We start from the raw sequence: 16,054 nt of genomic DNA on the forward strand, positions 1-16,054 counted from the left end.
TTTTGTTCATATATATACCACACTGGACTATAAGCTGCAGGTGTTTTAATGTTTCATTTCCATATATAAGAGAAAATGCATGAATCATACAATATAATAAAAATAATGAAAATCATAAAAAATCCATAGATAGGATACACTGGACTACAAGCCACGAGGTTAAAAGCTTGTGCAAAAAGTAGCGTCTTATAGTCCAGAAAATACGGTCATTATTTCGAATTTGTCTTTTTGGTTTAAATGAATATAGTTTCTCATAGCAGACCAAGCCTTAAAGTCATGTTATTTGCTGGTTTATACATGATCCATGTTTAAATCCCAAAAGGCCTTTTCACACAATATCCCAAAATTGCACTTAAGTAAGCGAAATGTTACTTAAGAACACACGACCGACTCAAAGGCCAAGGGCCAGATGCCACCCGCTACACCATTATATGTGGCCCACAAAAGAAAATTAGCTTCTTGCCAAAATCTGCGTCGAAACTTGAAACCAAAATCCTCATTTGAAGCCCTACTGTGAGACCCTAACGCTGAACCCTTCACCTTAGTTGAAACCCTGATCGAATACAGTGACTTGCCACTTTACCCTTTTATAATTCATACGATTCCTTCTTTTGTGGACATAAAGGCAAAGTTAAAAATCAAACTAAAACAGACAAAAAAGCAGGTGGTAGTGCTTTAAGTTGACCTTTAATGACAATCTGTTCTGCTGATTCAGCAACAACAGAAAAGCCGATGCTGGACATTGTCAAGGGGCAGAGAATTTGTGGCGCTATCAAAATAAATGGATTGCCTCATTCTTGAGTGTTTTTACAAAACCTCGTGGGCAGCGGGAAACAATAAAATCTCGCTTTTGGCATTTGGCGCAGCTCGTGTTTAACATGACTAATACACCGCAGGTCAGAGGCCCCCGCTCACGCTCTCCGGCGAGGCCGACACTCGACTTTCCAGCCCGAGCGAGGCTCAACGAACGACACGTGCATGCGCTTTGAGCAGCGCCATAAACAGAGCAACAAAAGTGCACCAAACATGACACTTTAATGAGCCTCTTATTGCCGCCACTTCTTTTGAAGTCCATTTTCAAACTGGTTTTATATTGGTTTGACCTGCAGACCTTACTTCAAATGGATCTGAATCATTGTATCTCGTCTCTTACACATGAAGTTGGTCCATCTTTAAAGCCCTATAACACTGGGTTAAACCCTGATTTGAAACCCTAAACCCTTATTTTTAAAGCCATAACTCTAGTTTCATAACCCAATTTACTTTTCTGACACCGGCTTGAAGAGTTATACACTACACTACACTACACTACACTACACTACACTACACTACACTACACTACACTACACTACACTACACTACACTACACTACACTACACTACGCTACACTACACTACACTACACTACACTACACTACACTACAATTCCAAATATACCTATTTATTTTACTCATTTCGCCAGCTTGTGGATTTCATATTGCATGCAATATTCATGCAATAGTCTGTCATTGATGGATGTAAGGAGAACTCCGCCTCTGCCAAAAATGATCCAACTTTAAATCCTTAACCATCACCTTCATCCTTAATGCAGTCTTATGCAACACTCGAAAGTCTATTTTCAAATCTATTTTGTAAATTAGTTCTGGGTTTCACACACACACACGCATACGCACACACACGCACAGACACACAAAGAGTTGAATTTACTTGTTTGTGTTGTTCTCTCTGTAGCAACAGCATGCCAAAGCGGATATCGCTCATCTGCTTCCTGTCTTTGGTCATGGCGATGAGCATCCTGGGAAACCTACTGGTCATGGTGGCCGTCTGCAAGGACAGGCAACTCAGGTACCACACCGTTTCATTTAGAATGTTTTTTTTTTTTTACCTGGTGATAGCAGCGTCATGCTTTTGGACTGATTTCCTTAAACCAAAAATGAGGCCTGAGGTCAAAGTGGATTGGATTATGAACAGTTAAAGGGCCCCTGTTTTGGTAGACGGGTGCGCTCGGCATTGAAACAGGCCTAACTTCATTTCGATACTGGTTGCAAATTTATTCTCGCCTCTTTGGCCAAAAATGCCCGATAGGACTTGACAGCACCTCCTTTACAATAGAGGTATATGAATGAAACATGGTCCACTCAGATTCAGTGTCTCCTGACTTTCTCGTGATGTTGCTGAAGTTGAATGATCGGAATGATTGGTTGACACCTCCACGCTTGTCTGATCCAGAGTCTACAAAATATGCGTCTGCAAATCCACAAACACGACCACAAAGGTGTCCTGGTGCCAAGTGCACATGTGGACACCCTTATGTTTGAACATGGTGGTTGTGATGGACAATCCGTGATGAGCATAGAAGTTCAATAACAGACGGCCCCCCTTGGAATTCTGATCGGGCGCCCATTCTTCCCCGTCACATCCTACCAGGTGTCATTGTCATTGCCCACAAAAGCAGTGACCTCCCTCAGCAAAACAACGGCGTCTCCAGAAGGAGTGCTGTCCAACACCCCGTCCGAGACAACTGTTCCCAGGTTCCAATAGTTGTGTTAAGGTCCCTGAGCATGACCAGATCAGGCTCCTGGCCTGCCACAGAGGTGACATTGCACATCCCTAGAGCTCGCTTCTGTTGCCCGGAATGGCACTGCCAAGGTCCCCTGCTTCCGACCGCCACCTAGATCACATTGCATTTGACCGCCTTGGCCTCTGGAAAACATAATCCAATTTTTTCACTCATATTAGGGCTGTTTTGAGCCATGCTTTGTCTGGTTCTTCGCCTAGAACCTGTTTGTCATGTGTGACCACACACAAACTTCCCCACCCCGATAAGGGGACTGATCATGGAGGGGAAAATGCCTGTAAAAGTTATTATAATGTCACAAAGAAGAACATTAAAATGAAAGGAATTGACTACATACATTAATTAGGGCTGCCATTAGTCCCAATACATTTGTCAATGTGATGAGTATTGGGACATTATATCGAAACACTACACAACACAGAGGCTCCAAATGACCATCTGGCAATCTTTCAAGTAACTTTATATCAGGGTCACTAACGTGAGTTGCCAGCGGGCCTGTTCTAAAAACAGCTCACAAGTAAAGTTATCATTTGATGTTAATATTTGTCAAAATTTATGTAAAGTCTTCCATATTTTATTAACTCTTTCATAACATGTTAGATCATTATGGCTAGTTATAGTGATACATCATGAGCATGATCAGTGTCATACAAAAATATAATTATTAACAAATATATATTTCAGAAGTATGTATGAAACTGGTAGTCTTTTGCATTGTGTGTGCGTCCATGTGTGTGTGTGTGTGTGTGTGTGTGTGTGCGCGCCTGTGTGTGTGCGTGCGCGCGTGTGTGTGCACACCAGTATAATAAGATGATTGTCCCATGGGAGAAAACTGTCACCTCCATTTTGTCTTTGTCTTAGTTCTTGTTTGAATAGCGGTCACTTCATGTCCTTGTGTGTGTGTGTTTGTGTGTGTGTGTGTGTGTGTGTGTGTGTGTGTGTGTGTGTGTGTGTGCGCGTGTGCAAGTGTGTGTGTGTGCGTGCGTCTGTACGTGCGTGCATGTGTGCACGTGTGTGTGTGCCTGCGTGTCTGTGCAAGCTTGGTTTGGAAAGCATTAAGTTAGGACATTGTCCAAAAAAAAAAAAAAAAAAAAAGTACGAGTGAGTGTAAGAGTGGGTGTGCATGCTGGCAGGTGTGTGTCACGTGAAGATGAAAGTATGATTTGTGTGCACGTGCGTGTGCTTGCATGTGTGCGTGCGTCCGTGTGTGGTTGAACAAGGAGGGTGTACTTCGACGTCTGGCCTCCCCAGGGGTAGAACAACGACACACCATCTTTGTATCTTCTTCTTGCCTCATTGCCTCTTGGTCCACTGGGAAACACATATACACTTGCACAGACACACACACAGTCACACGCACACACACTTAACACCCCCGTCCCCCACACACAGTGCACGTATAAAAAAAGTAATGCTGTCGCAAAGTGTCACAAAATAAATGAGACATCTCATGGATGACTGCTGCGAACAAAAAACATCCCTATCATTATAATTTCACCCAAAACATTCTGAGTCGCTTTTGCTTTTCGGGGGACTTTTTTATGACATCATAATAGAGATGGCAGTGAGCAAAAATTCTGCATACGGATTGCATTTAATTGTTATTATGTTTGCGTGTGTGAGTTTTACTTTTTATTTAGTTTCAGTTATTTTTAATACAGTGGTGCCTTGTGATATGAGTGACTCGACTTACGAGTTCTTCGAGACGCGTGCCGTCGTTCAGCTTACTTTTTGCTTTGACTTGCCAGAGCAAAGTTGAGATGCAAGTGCTGTGTGCTGGCAGTGAACTCCAGTCAGCTCAGTTTACAATAAACATCACCGTTGCAAATAGTTATTGAAAAAATGACTTTTATTTCCTGTCAAACTAATCAACACATAGTGAATTTCACCTCGTGAACACAAAAAGTGTTCATAGGTTAGCCTTTTAGTGTGCTTGCTTCACACTGATTCTAAATGCAGGTATGTTGTGGTGCAGGAGTGCACAGGAAAATTTTAATGTGCTTCTGAGATGAGTGTAGCTGAGACTGTTGTTTGGCGCTCATTTTTTTCCCTGACCCATTGACGTGCTGAAGATTTACAGCATATCTGGCCTGTCCGCAATCATTAAAGGGAATTTTTAATAACAATAAAGAAATGAATCTTTTGAAAAAATATAAAAGAATATTTTAAATGAACCTAACATTAACCTACTCTTCTGTCTTCACAAAAAGCTGCAGTGGGTGAGTAACAAACAAAAAGTTCAATGTGGGCGTGCATTTTGTGAATAGCAGCCTCGTATTTTACGTGACTCAGCATTTCAGCCTACATGAGTCAGGGTTGCATCATTAGAGGGCTCATTTGTTATAAGACCCCTCTGACCTGCTCTGTATTATTAACATTAACGCAAGAATGTTTGGTGTTTAGATGATATTATTTGTGTGCGTCCAACGCAGGAAAATCAAGACCAACTACTTCATCGTATCGCTGGCTTTCGCTGACCTGCTGGTGTCGCTCCTGGTGATGCCGTTCGGTGCCATCGACCTGGTGCACCAGCAGTGGATCTACGGCGAGACCTTCTGCTTGGTGCGCACCTCGCTGGATGTGCTGCTCACCACCGCCTCCATTATGCACTTGTGCTGCATAGCCCTCGACAGGTCAGAACCAAGCTCAAGGCTAGCAGATTTATACAGAAAGGAATACTGAGTGAAATTAGGCCCAAAAAAATCAAAAGCAACTTACTGGGCAGTGTTTTTCCTTTTCTTATTTTTTTAAATATTCAAATCAAAACTGGCCTCATGCAAAATAATTCAACAGCGGTAATAGAAATAAAAGGCAATTTATTACTAAAGAAGTAACAGGTTAGCACGTCCGCCTCACGGTCCAGAAGTGCGGGGTTCGATTGTGGCTCCGGGCCTCCCTGTGTGGAGTTTGCATGTTGTCCCCATGCATGCATGAGTTTCCTCCGGCTACTCCGGTTTCCTCCCACATTCCAAAAACATGCATGGTAGGCTGATTGGCCGCTCCAAATTGTTTCTAAGTGTGATTGTGAGTGTGAATGCTCCTTCGTCTATGTGTGCCTTGCGACTGGCTGGCAACCAGTTCAGGGTGTCCTCTGCCTACCGCCCGAAGTCTGCTGGATAGGCTTCAGCATGCTCACGAACTTCGTGAGGATAAGCGATTTAGATAATGGATCGATAATTCAAGAAGAAAAGAAATGAATGAGTATTTCACTTTCAATGTTCACTATGCCTCACAATGATGTTCCAAGGACACCTGCTGCCCGGCTACAACCGCTGTCTCATCCCCTACATCCCCGAGACTCCTTTGACGTTATTACTACTAAAATAAGACAGACCTGAAAACTTATCCAGCGACAGTGGACTTCCCATAGTGAACGGTGCTCAATGACACACTTAGCCATTGGGCATGAGTAACCTCTCACTGCTGAGTGCTTTTGTTCATATTTGTGGCTATTGGGCACACATGCGAACGACTTACTTTTCATCCAAGTTATTACAGCCCAGTTACTCAGACCTGTTTCCTCACAAGACAGCTGGTGGCTATTTCCTATTTGCACCATTATTCGCTAGCTACACACCGAAAACGCATATTCACAACAATTCACAAAAGACTTGGATGTCATTTGAATTTCCATGTTATGTACAGTATTTTGTGTTCTTTAGGCTACTGTAACATGTGCAGATTTAATCCCCCCCCAACATTAATATGATTATGGTGTACTCAAAGACAACAAGTGTATTTTTGCCCAAAGAAATAACATTTTTGGGGAAACAAAAAAACAAAACAAATAAATATATACATACATCAAAAGTAGTTCCAACACAATTCCTCAAACTGGAAAGAGATATTTAGAGAGGTTGATAAAGGTATTTTAATTCTTAACTGACTATTTTGACCCCACAAGAGAACTGTGAACAGCTTTCCTTGGTGTAAAAAATGACTTAATACATCATCGTTATCATTTGGAGGAGAATGCTGGTGATGATTTGAGGTCCAGATGGGTCACCATGCAATCTGGCAAGCGGCGGTCCGACGGCCTTTCATGTGACACGTGTCACATGCGACGTCTGTCAGACTCTGTTGGAGCGCTCACTGGGGATGACTTTTTCTCTTTGAGTGAAATGATGGAATTCGGCGGGAGCGAAAAAGCCCTTTGGTCTTTATTTATGTCATATTTTACCAAATTGTGCTGAAAACATGATGAAACACTGTTCCTCTGCATCACTTCACATTTGCTGCATTTTTATTAATCATTGACTGACGTAAAAAAAAAAAAAAGGTAAAACAAGGGATAAAGACAGGAAATGAACTGTTAATTGAGTTTGTTTGACTTGTGAGGTAAGAGGCTTTGACGCTAGTGTATATCGTGCAGCTACCCCTGCATCCTCAGGCCCTTCTCTTCCCAATTTATTGAGAATTAATCGGTTTCTATTAGCCCACATGGAACCCCCGCTGCTGTCATCATAACATTGCCTCATCTTTCCTCTTGTTGCCATTTTCTTCACTATAATGTGTTTCTCGACAGTCATTCATGACAACTGTCACCTCGCACAAGAGCAATAAACGGAATTGTGAGAAATCATCCACAGTCATTTCTCCAGACTAGCAATTTTTACTAGGACCGCAGAAGCACCGAATTTAAAAATTTATGAGCAGAGGAAGAAAATTTAGGGGCACACACAGTGGATGTGGCTTGCAAAGTATATATTCACATTTCGCTCCATCTACTTGGTATTACAGCTAAGTAGATGCGGAAACTACACTTTCAATTCACATTCCATTGCACAAGTTACGACATATAATGAACTAAATTTAAGTTATACAGCTTAAATACTAAAAATGTTAACTCATTTAGACTAGCAGTGCACATTATTAAGTTAGCGGATTTCACACTGCACATCTTAGTGGGTTTCCGCGATGGGCATTCAGTCCCAGGGACAGAATGGTCTGTCCATCCGTCACTGACAGACACCCATTTTGAGGACAAAGGGCAAGGGACGAGAAAGATTTAATAGATAAGACGCACTCACAATGGATGGAAGGATTTTTGTTTGTCTGTCCGTGTGATCCGTTAATTGCTGTACGTGTCTTATTGAATATTATAGTGACAAAGTGTCAATTTGCACCTCTGATATAAATCTAATCATTAAGATAGCAGCTATCGAGCGAGCTGAAGTTTAATCTTCAGCTCATGTGCATTCGAGTATGACTTGCCCAAGGATATGCCGTTTTTTATTTTGTCAAAGCAACATTCTGTTATCCCGGTTTTGTTTAGGTAATAAAAGTATTCTCATCCAAAGTGTAGCAACAAAAAATATTTCATTAACAAAGAAGTCTGGAGCCTTGACAGTAAAATTAATAAATGTAGTATAACTACCACGTTGCAGCTGTTTGCGTAGCTCATCTTGTGTTTCCTTGCCATTTCCTGACGTAGGCACTGATCATGTTCCCCATCTTCTGAACCGCTGTGATGGGAATGTCCACAACTGTCAGGGGGCACAACAGTCGAGAGTGCAGGCCAGATTCTCCAGTTTTAGAGGTTGTGGTTCACATTTGATCCAGGTGTGATCCGCATTTTGTTTACATGGTGGCCAGATGTAATCTTTAAATAGTTTACATCTGTTCCCAATGTGAGCCCCATCTAGTCTACATGTGGTCCAGATTTGTTTTTCATGTAGTGTAGATGAGCTTTACACACAGTTAAGTATAAGGCTGAAGTGGATGAGATGTGATCACAACTGACGTACTTGTCTTGATTTTCCGTGATTTGTGTCTAGATGTGAGATTCACCCAATCTATATTTTGTCCTGATGTGTCATTTCCCTGATTGTTGATACTTTTGTGAGTCGGCTACTCATCGCTGGTTTTTCCTGTCACAGCATGGAGAGCTTTTTAAATGAAGTCATGGAAAGCAAGACGAGACACATTAAATCAGCTCGTTTACAGCAGCTTTCACAATCAGACACAAAAGAATAGAGCGATTAGAGAATCTTCTCTTGTTCTACGGAGGCGTTGGGAGGGCAAGAAGACAATGAGAGGGGAAACGGAGAAGAGAGCAGAACAAGAGAAGTGAACAGCTGCATGTACAAAACCTCTCTTTCCTTCCCAAAAAGACCATTGGAGGAATGAGGGAATACATGAAGACGGATACTAAGGGACAAAAGAACAGAATGAAAACCATGCCAAATGCTCAAATATCATAACAAATCAAATTTGTTTTTCCCCTGCTTTTTGGATGCACTAAGACTCTAATTTATGCAGCGTTGTTGACATGGTTGTTTTACTGCAAGATACTTCTTGGGGGTTGATTGATGTGAAGTTTCAGATCCACTTCTGAGATATCAAACAGCCTAAAGTTAGCCTTCTACTATCCATCCATCCATGCATACATTTTCTGAAGCGCTTTATCCTCATGAGTTTCACGGGCATGCCGGAGCCTATCCCAGCCATTTTTGGTTGTCAGCCAATTGGAGGGCACACATAGACAAGCATTCACACTCACAATCACACCTATGGCAATTTTAGAGTGCTCAATCAGTTTTACTGTCTTTTCAAATTAGCGTTTTTTTCTGGGCACCTGTTTTTAGAAAAAGCCAGGAGGCTGCTTATCTTGGAGCCTACCTGGTTCCTGCAGGCACCATGTTGATGACCCATGTGCTACAATCTATATACTTTCGTATTACTCAGCTGTATGTTGTGTATGACCAAAACTAGAAGGAATAATAAACATCATATTCATTACTGCTGCTTACTAAAAATAATGTATCTCCAAATTGTGTGAAATGTCTTTTTATGCCAAATGAAATAATAAAATTGTCCACGCATGTAAAAAAACAGCCATGTCGGCGCTGCCAGTGTGCGACCAGTGCGCCACATTTAAAATGAACGGATCCACTTTGATTGAAGTAAGATGTGATCACTCCCACAACAGACTTTCCTCTCTCGGGTCCCCTGGTCTGCACTCATCTGAGAATGTAACAGTAACGGGCGTCTTAGAATTCTCGTTTTTGCCAAGGATATTTTTTATCTTCTCCTGTCCATGTGAGATAAACCAGAAGTCCTTGGAGGATAAAATCATTTGAATTCTACAAATGCATTAAAGTTACGGTGCATGGATGCAACCTTGAAGCCTCCCTTAGCATAGGTTATTCCTGACTAACCTTTTTGATGGGATTTTACACACAGTTCAACAGCAACATTTAAAGCCACAGGACCCAAGCTGTTCGAGTTTTATGCTTAAGACATGAATATTCAAGTAATGTCTAAAAAAAACAAAACCATTTTTTTTACCACAAGTGGATAGTCAACGAGGCCAAGAAATGTAAGTTTAAAGCTTGAAAGAATGCAAACGGAAATAAAACTATACATACATAGTAGCTTTGCATCATTTATTAGAGAATGGGCAAATCTACGGTCATTGAAAACTGTCACCAGAGAAAACAACGTGTCTTTGTCTTTTTCATTTTATTATCACACTAATATTTTGGAAGTGAAGTTCGTGAGCTTGAAAGTGACGTCGGCAACACTCGGCATGTGAGTTAGGAAAAGTAGAGTCGAATTCAATTCAGTCCTATGTTGGAAAGTAAACACCTTTCGATTGTTCTTTAACCTGATGACGTCATCCAAAAAGGTGACAGAAAATGGCCTAAAGGATCTTTGATTTTCCAAAGAGGCTCCAGGCCTAACCTGCCTCGATTTTCATGAAAATCGAGCCCATAATCTTTACATGACCTACATGTAGTCCGGATGGAATCTACTGTGAGTCTAAATGTTAAGAGACACGCAAGTGATGCGTTAAACTCGCCGAATGACAAACTCAGATACAGCTCTGTCATTATGTTGCCAATCAATGCTAATCAATAGTCACACATAAACAGGAAATGGTGTCCGTGCAAATACGGACTTGAGAATCAATAAATGGGGGCTGACAGTGCATCAGACAACACAATCCTTAATGGAAGCTAATGTCTAATGCTGACTCAGTCTGCATTGGGGACAGTTAAGGCGACACCCTGTCACATTCAGCATTGTTTTGCAAATATATTGTTTGAATGAATGTGTTGTATCAGTCTTTATTTGTTGTTTGCTTTCTGTTTTTTACAATGAATGCTTACACTTTTTAAGATTATATCATTTTGTGAGGAATTTAACATATGAAGTGTTTGCGTCCAGGTACTATGCCATCTGCTGCCAGCCTCTGGTGTACCGCAACAAAATGACACCCATGCGCGTGGCCCTGATGATCGGTGGCTGCTGGGTGATCCCCACCTTCATCTCCTTCCTGCCCATAATGCAAGGATGGAACACCATTGGTATTGACCATGTGGTGAGTGTCTTCATCTTATAATAATCCAACTGCCCTTCTTGAAAAAAAAAAAAAACATAGAATTGCAAATTTTTACTAAAATGTCTGTCAGTTTTACAAGTTCCCATTATGACTTTAGCTTGACAATTTTGATGCAGTGAGATAATGAATTTTAAAGATGAAACAAAATGTCATCATTGACAGGGTTGCTGATTATTTATTTATTTATTTATTTCAGAACGAAAGACTTATAATGTCAAGATTATAATGTTTTTCTACTTCTTACGGCAACTTAAAAGAAATTGGACATTTTTTATTTTTTGTCGTTGTTTGTCTCATAAAATATATTTATATATCGGTTTATTTAAATTTTAGTTATTCTCTTGAATACCATTTCATTTATAATAAAAATAATTTGAGTTCCCATCACTTTTCCCATACAATTGTGATTTATTTTCCTTGAACACGATGGTGCTTAATACGCAGAAAATAATTAATTTCTCTTGGAAATAAATCAATTATGATTGCAGTTTGTTTTTTCCAGTAAAAAAATATGTGTCATACTTTGTGAGGCGAATTGATAGTGGCTGGCGTTCTCACTGCAATGACAAGCCCTCCCCACTTTTAGTTGTGGGTTACCTAAGGATCATCTCAGCAAAGTGCTCACCTAATACAGACATGGAAAGATTTGTGAGCAGTATTAGATAGAACTCGATCGAAAAACTGTCGAAAAAAAAAAAAATCGATCTTTGAATTTAGCTCATAATTGATGACAGCAAAATGATGAGTGTTTTGTTTTCATTCATAAAATGAGTTTGTTTCCTTGTAAGTTTATGTCATTGAAAAAAAACTATTATTCTGATGTGATTTCATTATAAAAATTACCTTCAAAGGGCAATGACGTTCAGCTAAGAAATGATGAGTAGAATAGACAACACAGAGGCTAGAGATGCTTTTGAATTAACTCTTGACACCCCTTGAGGCAACTACCAAAACTACATGTTGAGTTATTGCCCAATAGCAACCCAAACATTGAATTAATCTTTCCGTTCTTTAATTACAAAATAGTCTCCAAAAAACCTTTTAAGGAAAATATTTTGCTTTTTCTTGTCAGGCCAGCAAGCAAGCCACTCCCCAGCCTTTGTTAACCTCGCTCGCCCTCAGTTGCCCTTGCTCGGTGACCCGGTTTGCGGTCCAATTTGGCACCCTACACACACACACACACACACGCACACACACAGGCACACACACACACATACACGCACACACACACGCGCACACAAATACTCGCGCACAAAGAGCAGTTTAGTCTGGTTAGGAACTTTATTTCTCTCTGAGGGTCCAATTAAAAGTGCTGAGTTCTGACAGCGACTCGTTTCTGGAAGAATTCCACAGCTAGATGGTCTTACTTTGAGTTGCATTCATTTGCATTGCTATCAATGATGTTTTGTTGGCAAAGCAGCTTGATCAGATGCATTAGCCTGGACATACATGAAGTTGAATAAAGTTGCTTAACAACTGAGTGAATTTTTAGTATTTTAGCTTACGGATTTACATTATGATTATTGCCACATGTTTTTTGGCATTTGGACTTGGATGTTGGATCATATTCCTTGCACCATTATTAGTTAGGGTTAGAGCAACGCTGGCGCCTGGACTGTTGACTCCCGCTTCTGTCCCGGACCGTGTCAACATTTCTCAAAAACTGTTTGATTCATCACATTCTATTATTTAATCATTGTGTTTTTCAACGATGCAATATTATAGAGAGCTATTTTTATTATTGATACCAAAAATGTTTTGTCATACCTTGGACAATAAATCACAATTTATTATTTATTTGGATTTCCCCAAATGGATGGAGTCCCACTAAGTGTTGTGTGTTGCATGCGCGCAGATCGACGAACGTCGTCACACGGAGGGCAGCAACTCCACGACGTGCGTGTTCCTGGTGAACAAGCCGTACGCGGTGACATGCTCAGTGGTGGCCTTCTACATCCCGCTGGCGTTGATGGTGCTGGCCTACCAGCGGATCTACGTGACGGCACGGGCGCACGCCCTTCAGATCGGCGCGCTGCGGCGGGCGGGCGGCGCCTCGTCGGACTCAGCCGACCAGCAGCGTAATCACCACATGCGTGTAGAGACCAAGGCGGCCAAGACGCTGTGCGTCATCATGGGCTGCTTCTGCCTGTGCTGGGCCCCCTTCTTCATCACCAATGTGGTGGACCCCTTCATCGGCTACACAGTGCCCGACCAGTTGTGGGCGGCCTGCCTGTGGCTGGGCTACATCAACTCCATGCTTAACCCCATCCTCTACGCCTTCCTCAACAAGTCCTTCCGCCGTGCCTTCCTCAGCATCCTGTGTTGCGGACGCAAGCACTACCGACGACCTTCCGTGCTGGTGGGCCCGCGCGCACCTTGCGCTGCTGCGCGCATCAATGGGTCCACGCATGTACTCAAGTAAGTGCCACTCTGCCGCCGATACGTGAAAAACCCCACCGAGGGCCGATTGCTGAGATTGCCGGCTCTTTACTTTTTTTTTTTTTTAGTGAAAACATTGACAAAATCTACAATGCTAAAAAAATATTGCCATAACTTGAAGGTATTAAGGGATTGTATTAAAGGTTTTGGTGTAAAGAACTTGTACTTTAAGACCTAGGTTTAACGACTGATTGTTAAGGTCTTAGTTTTAAGGACTTGGATTTACATTTTATTGGTTTTAAAGACAAGTTCAAGGCTTCAGATTCACGGTCTTAGCTTTAAGGCTTTGGATTTAAAGTGTTAGATTTAAGGACTAGGTTTGGGATTTCAGTCTGAATTTATTAGAGTTCAGGCCCGACGCCTAATTCACATCGAGTGCGGAATGGCTGCGTTGCGGAGCACAGCAAGGAATAGAAAGCATTGAAGTCGACGAGTCCATTCACACTGGATGCAGTGCGTCAGTGGAACGTTGCCGCCGTTCACTTGCCTTCAATGTGAACGAAAGGATGGCTATTGTTTACAAGTAGCTCTCTTTTACACGATTGTTATCACATGAATGGATAGTCTTGGATTTAAGATCTTACTTTTAAGGACGTGAATTTCAAATTTTGGATCTTTTGGGATTTTTGGAGTCTAAATAGTGGAAAACTCTCATTTACTTCCTTGGTTTCATATCAGAAAACTGGTCTTGTTGTACCAACTTTCAGTCCATGACCCCACAAGATGTTTCTTATCTTTTATTGTGAAATCTCTTGCAGGAAATCTGTGGTGGTCTTGTTTCAAAACGTTGGACCTTTTATGAACATTATTTGGATGTGTTTAGCTACAAAATGCATGTGTGGCCTTTTTTTTTTGTCTCCGGCAATGTTTAGAGCATGTGCACGTGTATGTGTGGGTAACAATGTCTTGCAGACATAAACAAAAGCAAAGAGAGAAAAATTCTAACAGGAAATGTTGCTCTCGGCTGCCAATCGCAACAAACCATGCACACACGAACACACGCACACAAACTAATGCGCAAACACACACACAAACACACGTCGCTAATATGCATACCATACCGCAGGCATTCTGCCGCATACTTCAATGCTCTAAAATGATGAGAAGGAACAACTTTTTGATACCTTCATTTGAACTTGAAGGGACTTTTGTTGTCCAAGTCCACCCTCGGTGTTTATCCATGAGTTTTGATCTAATATCTAATTGGTCGACTGTATGTGTCAATTTTAACCTTGTTTTTCACCCTCCCTCTATTCCCTTCCCTCTTTCTTTCTTGGCCCTTTTCTTTCTTTTCCTTTCCATCGGTCCTCATTACCGCATTCTTCTGTCCTTGTTTCTCTTCCCCATTTGCAACTTTCTATCCATCCTCTTTACTTTCTTCTCTCACCCCTCCCTGCAATCTATCCCGTACTATTTATTATTCTTCCTACACCTCCTTCCCTATTTCTATATATTTATCATATTTTGCCCTATCAATCCATATTTCCATTCCCTTCCTATTTGTCTGACAATATCCTTTTTTCACACCTTACCTCTTTTCTTCCCCATTTGAGTTCACTCACTTCCATTATCCTCTCCCTCTATCCTTCTCCGTCCTTTGTTCCACCCCTCTTCCTCCACTCATTATTCCTTTTTCACCACCTGCTTCACCTGTTTTATGTCTATATTATACATTTACTTCCACTTCACTTCCTTTGCTCACCCCATCATCCTTTTTTTTTCTTTTTTGTATCAAAACCTATTGTGACTTTCTTTTGGGTTTCTTTTGCTTTACCCCCACTTTTATCTGCTTTGCATGCCATCTGTCCATTTCATTTCCATTTACTCTGTCACCATCCTTTCATTTGCTCATCTCATACATTGCACGGTAACTTGCGTTTTATATTCTCTTGCATTCTTTTTCATTCCTTCCCCAAATGAACCCTTTCTTCACATCCCTCTGCCTCATCTTCCTCCTCCTCTTTGTCCTCGTTCTTTTCCTCCTCTTTCTTCTCCTCCTCGTCCTCCCTGCTCGTGTCTCCAGCAGCTGCTCCTCTGCCTCCAAACTGCTGCTCTGGTTGTGCAACACCAGGCCAGTGCCTGTCTAGCCACTCTTAAGCCTCACCTGCAGGCACGCTCTCTCGCTCTCGCTCGCTCGCTCAAGTGAGTTTGGCGCACTCACACGCACACGCATCTCTTTGACATCAATTACAGAAGGATTCAAATCTGAGTGAATTCAACTTTACCCATTGCTACTTCATGGCAATTCTTGCAGGAGATCCAAATCAAAGTCCTTTGCTTCCAAATGATAGTCACAAAAATATATATATTTTTAAATCATATTTGGAAGCAAAACAACGCTAATGGAAACATGTCTGCATCTTCGCTCACATGATTATTATTCTCGGATATGTAATTCCTCAAGGGTTTAGAATTAGAATTATAATCTCTCAATGTGAATACTTTAATTTGTTTAAATATTCTTCAAAGTTCAGTTAATATCTTTTTTCAAAGAGAATATTTTTATTTATTTATTTATTTATTTATTTGTGTTATGTTTTGTTTATTGTGCTAATTTTAATCCCTCACATGGAGAAGAACATTTTCTTACTCATACTCATTTTGATAGTAATTTAAGGAATAAGGATGGATGGATAGATCCCTGATGGTCCAGTGGTTAGGATGCGGAGCTTTCACCGCCCGCGGCCTGTC

The 16,054-nt window shown here is 41.2% G+C and overlaps 1 protein-coding gene across 3 annotated transcripts in view; it reads left to right on the plus strand.

Annotated features, from left to right (window-relative positions):
• Positions 1-16,054, plus strand: part of htr4 (5-hydroxytryptamine receptor 4) — a 64,482-nt gene that overhangs the window by 40,614 nt on the left and 7,814 nt on the right. For all 3 annotated transcript variants that reach the window (XM_088374983.1, XM_088374991.1, XM_088374999.1), the window contains exons 3-6: positions 1,731-1,844; positions 5,010-5,210; positions 10,750-10,903; positions 12,780-13,342. In XM_088374983.1, the coding sequence (XP_088231109.1) occupies positions 1,731-1,844; positions 5,010-5,210; positions 10,750-10,903; positions 12,780-13,342 (1,032 nt within the window). The remainder of the gene's footprint in view (positions 1-1,730; positions 1,845-5,009; positions 5,211-10,749; positions 10,904-12,779; positions 13,343-16,054) is intronic.

This window comes from Syngnathus floridae, chromosome 1, assembly GCF_059516105.1.
Source record: "Syngnathus floridae isolate MCC-2025c chromosome 1, RoL_Sflo_1.0, whole genome shotgun sequence".
Taxonomy (NCBI): Eukaryota; Metazoa; Chordata; class Actinopteri; order Syngnathiformes; family Syngnathidae; genus Syngnathus; species Syngnathus floridae.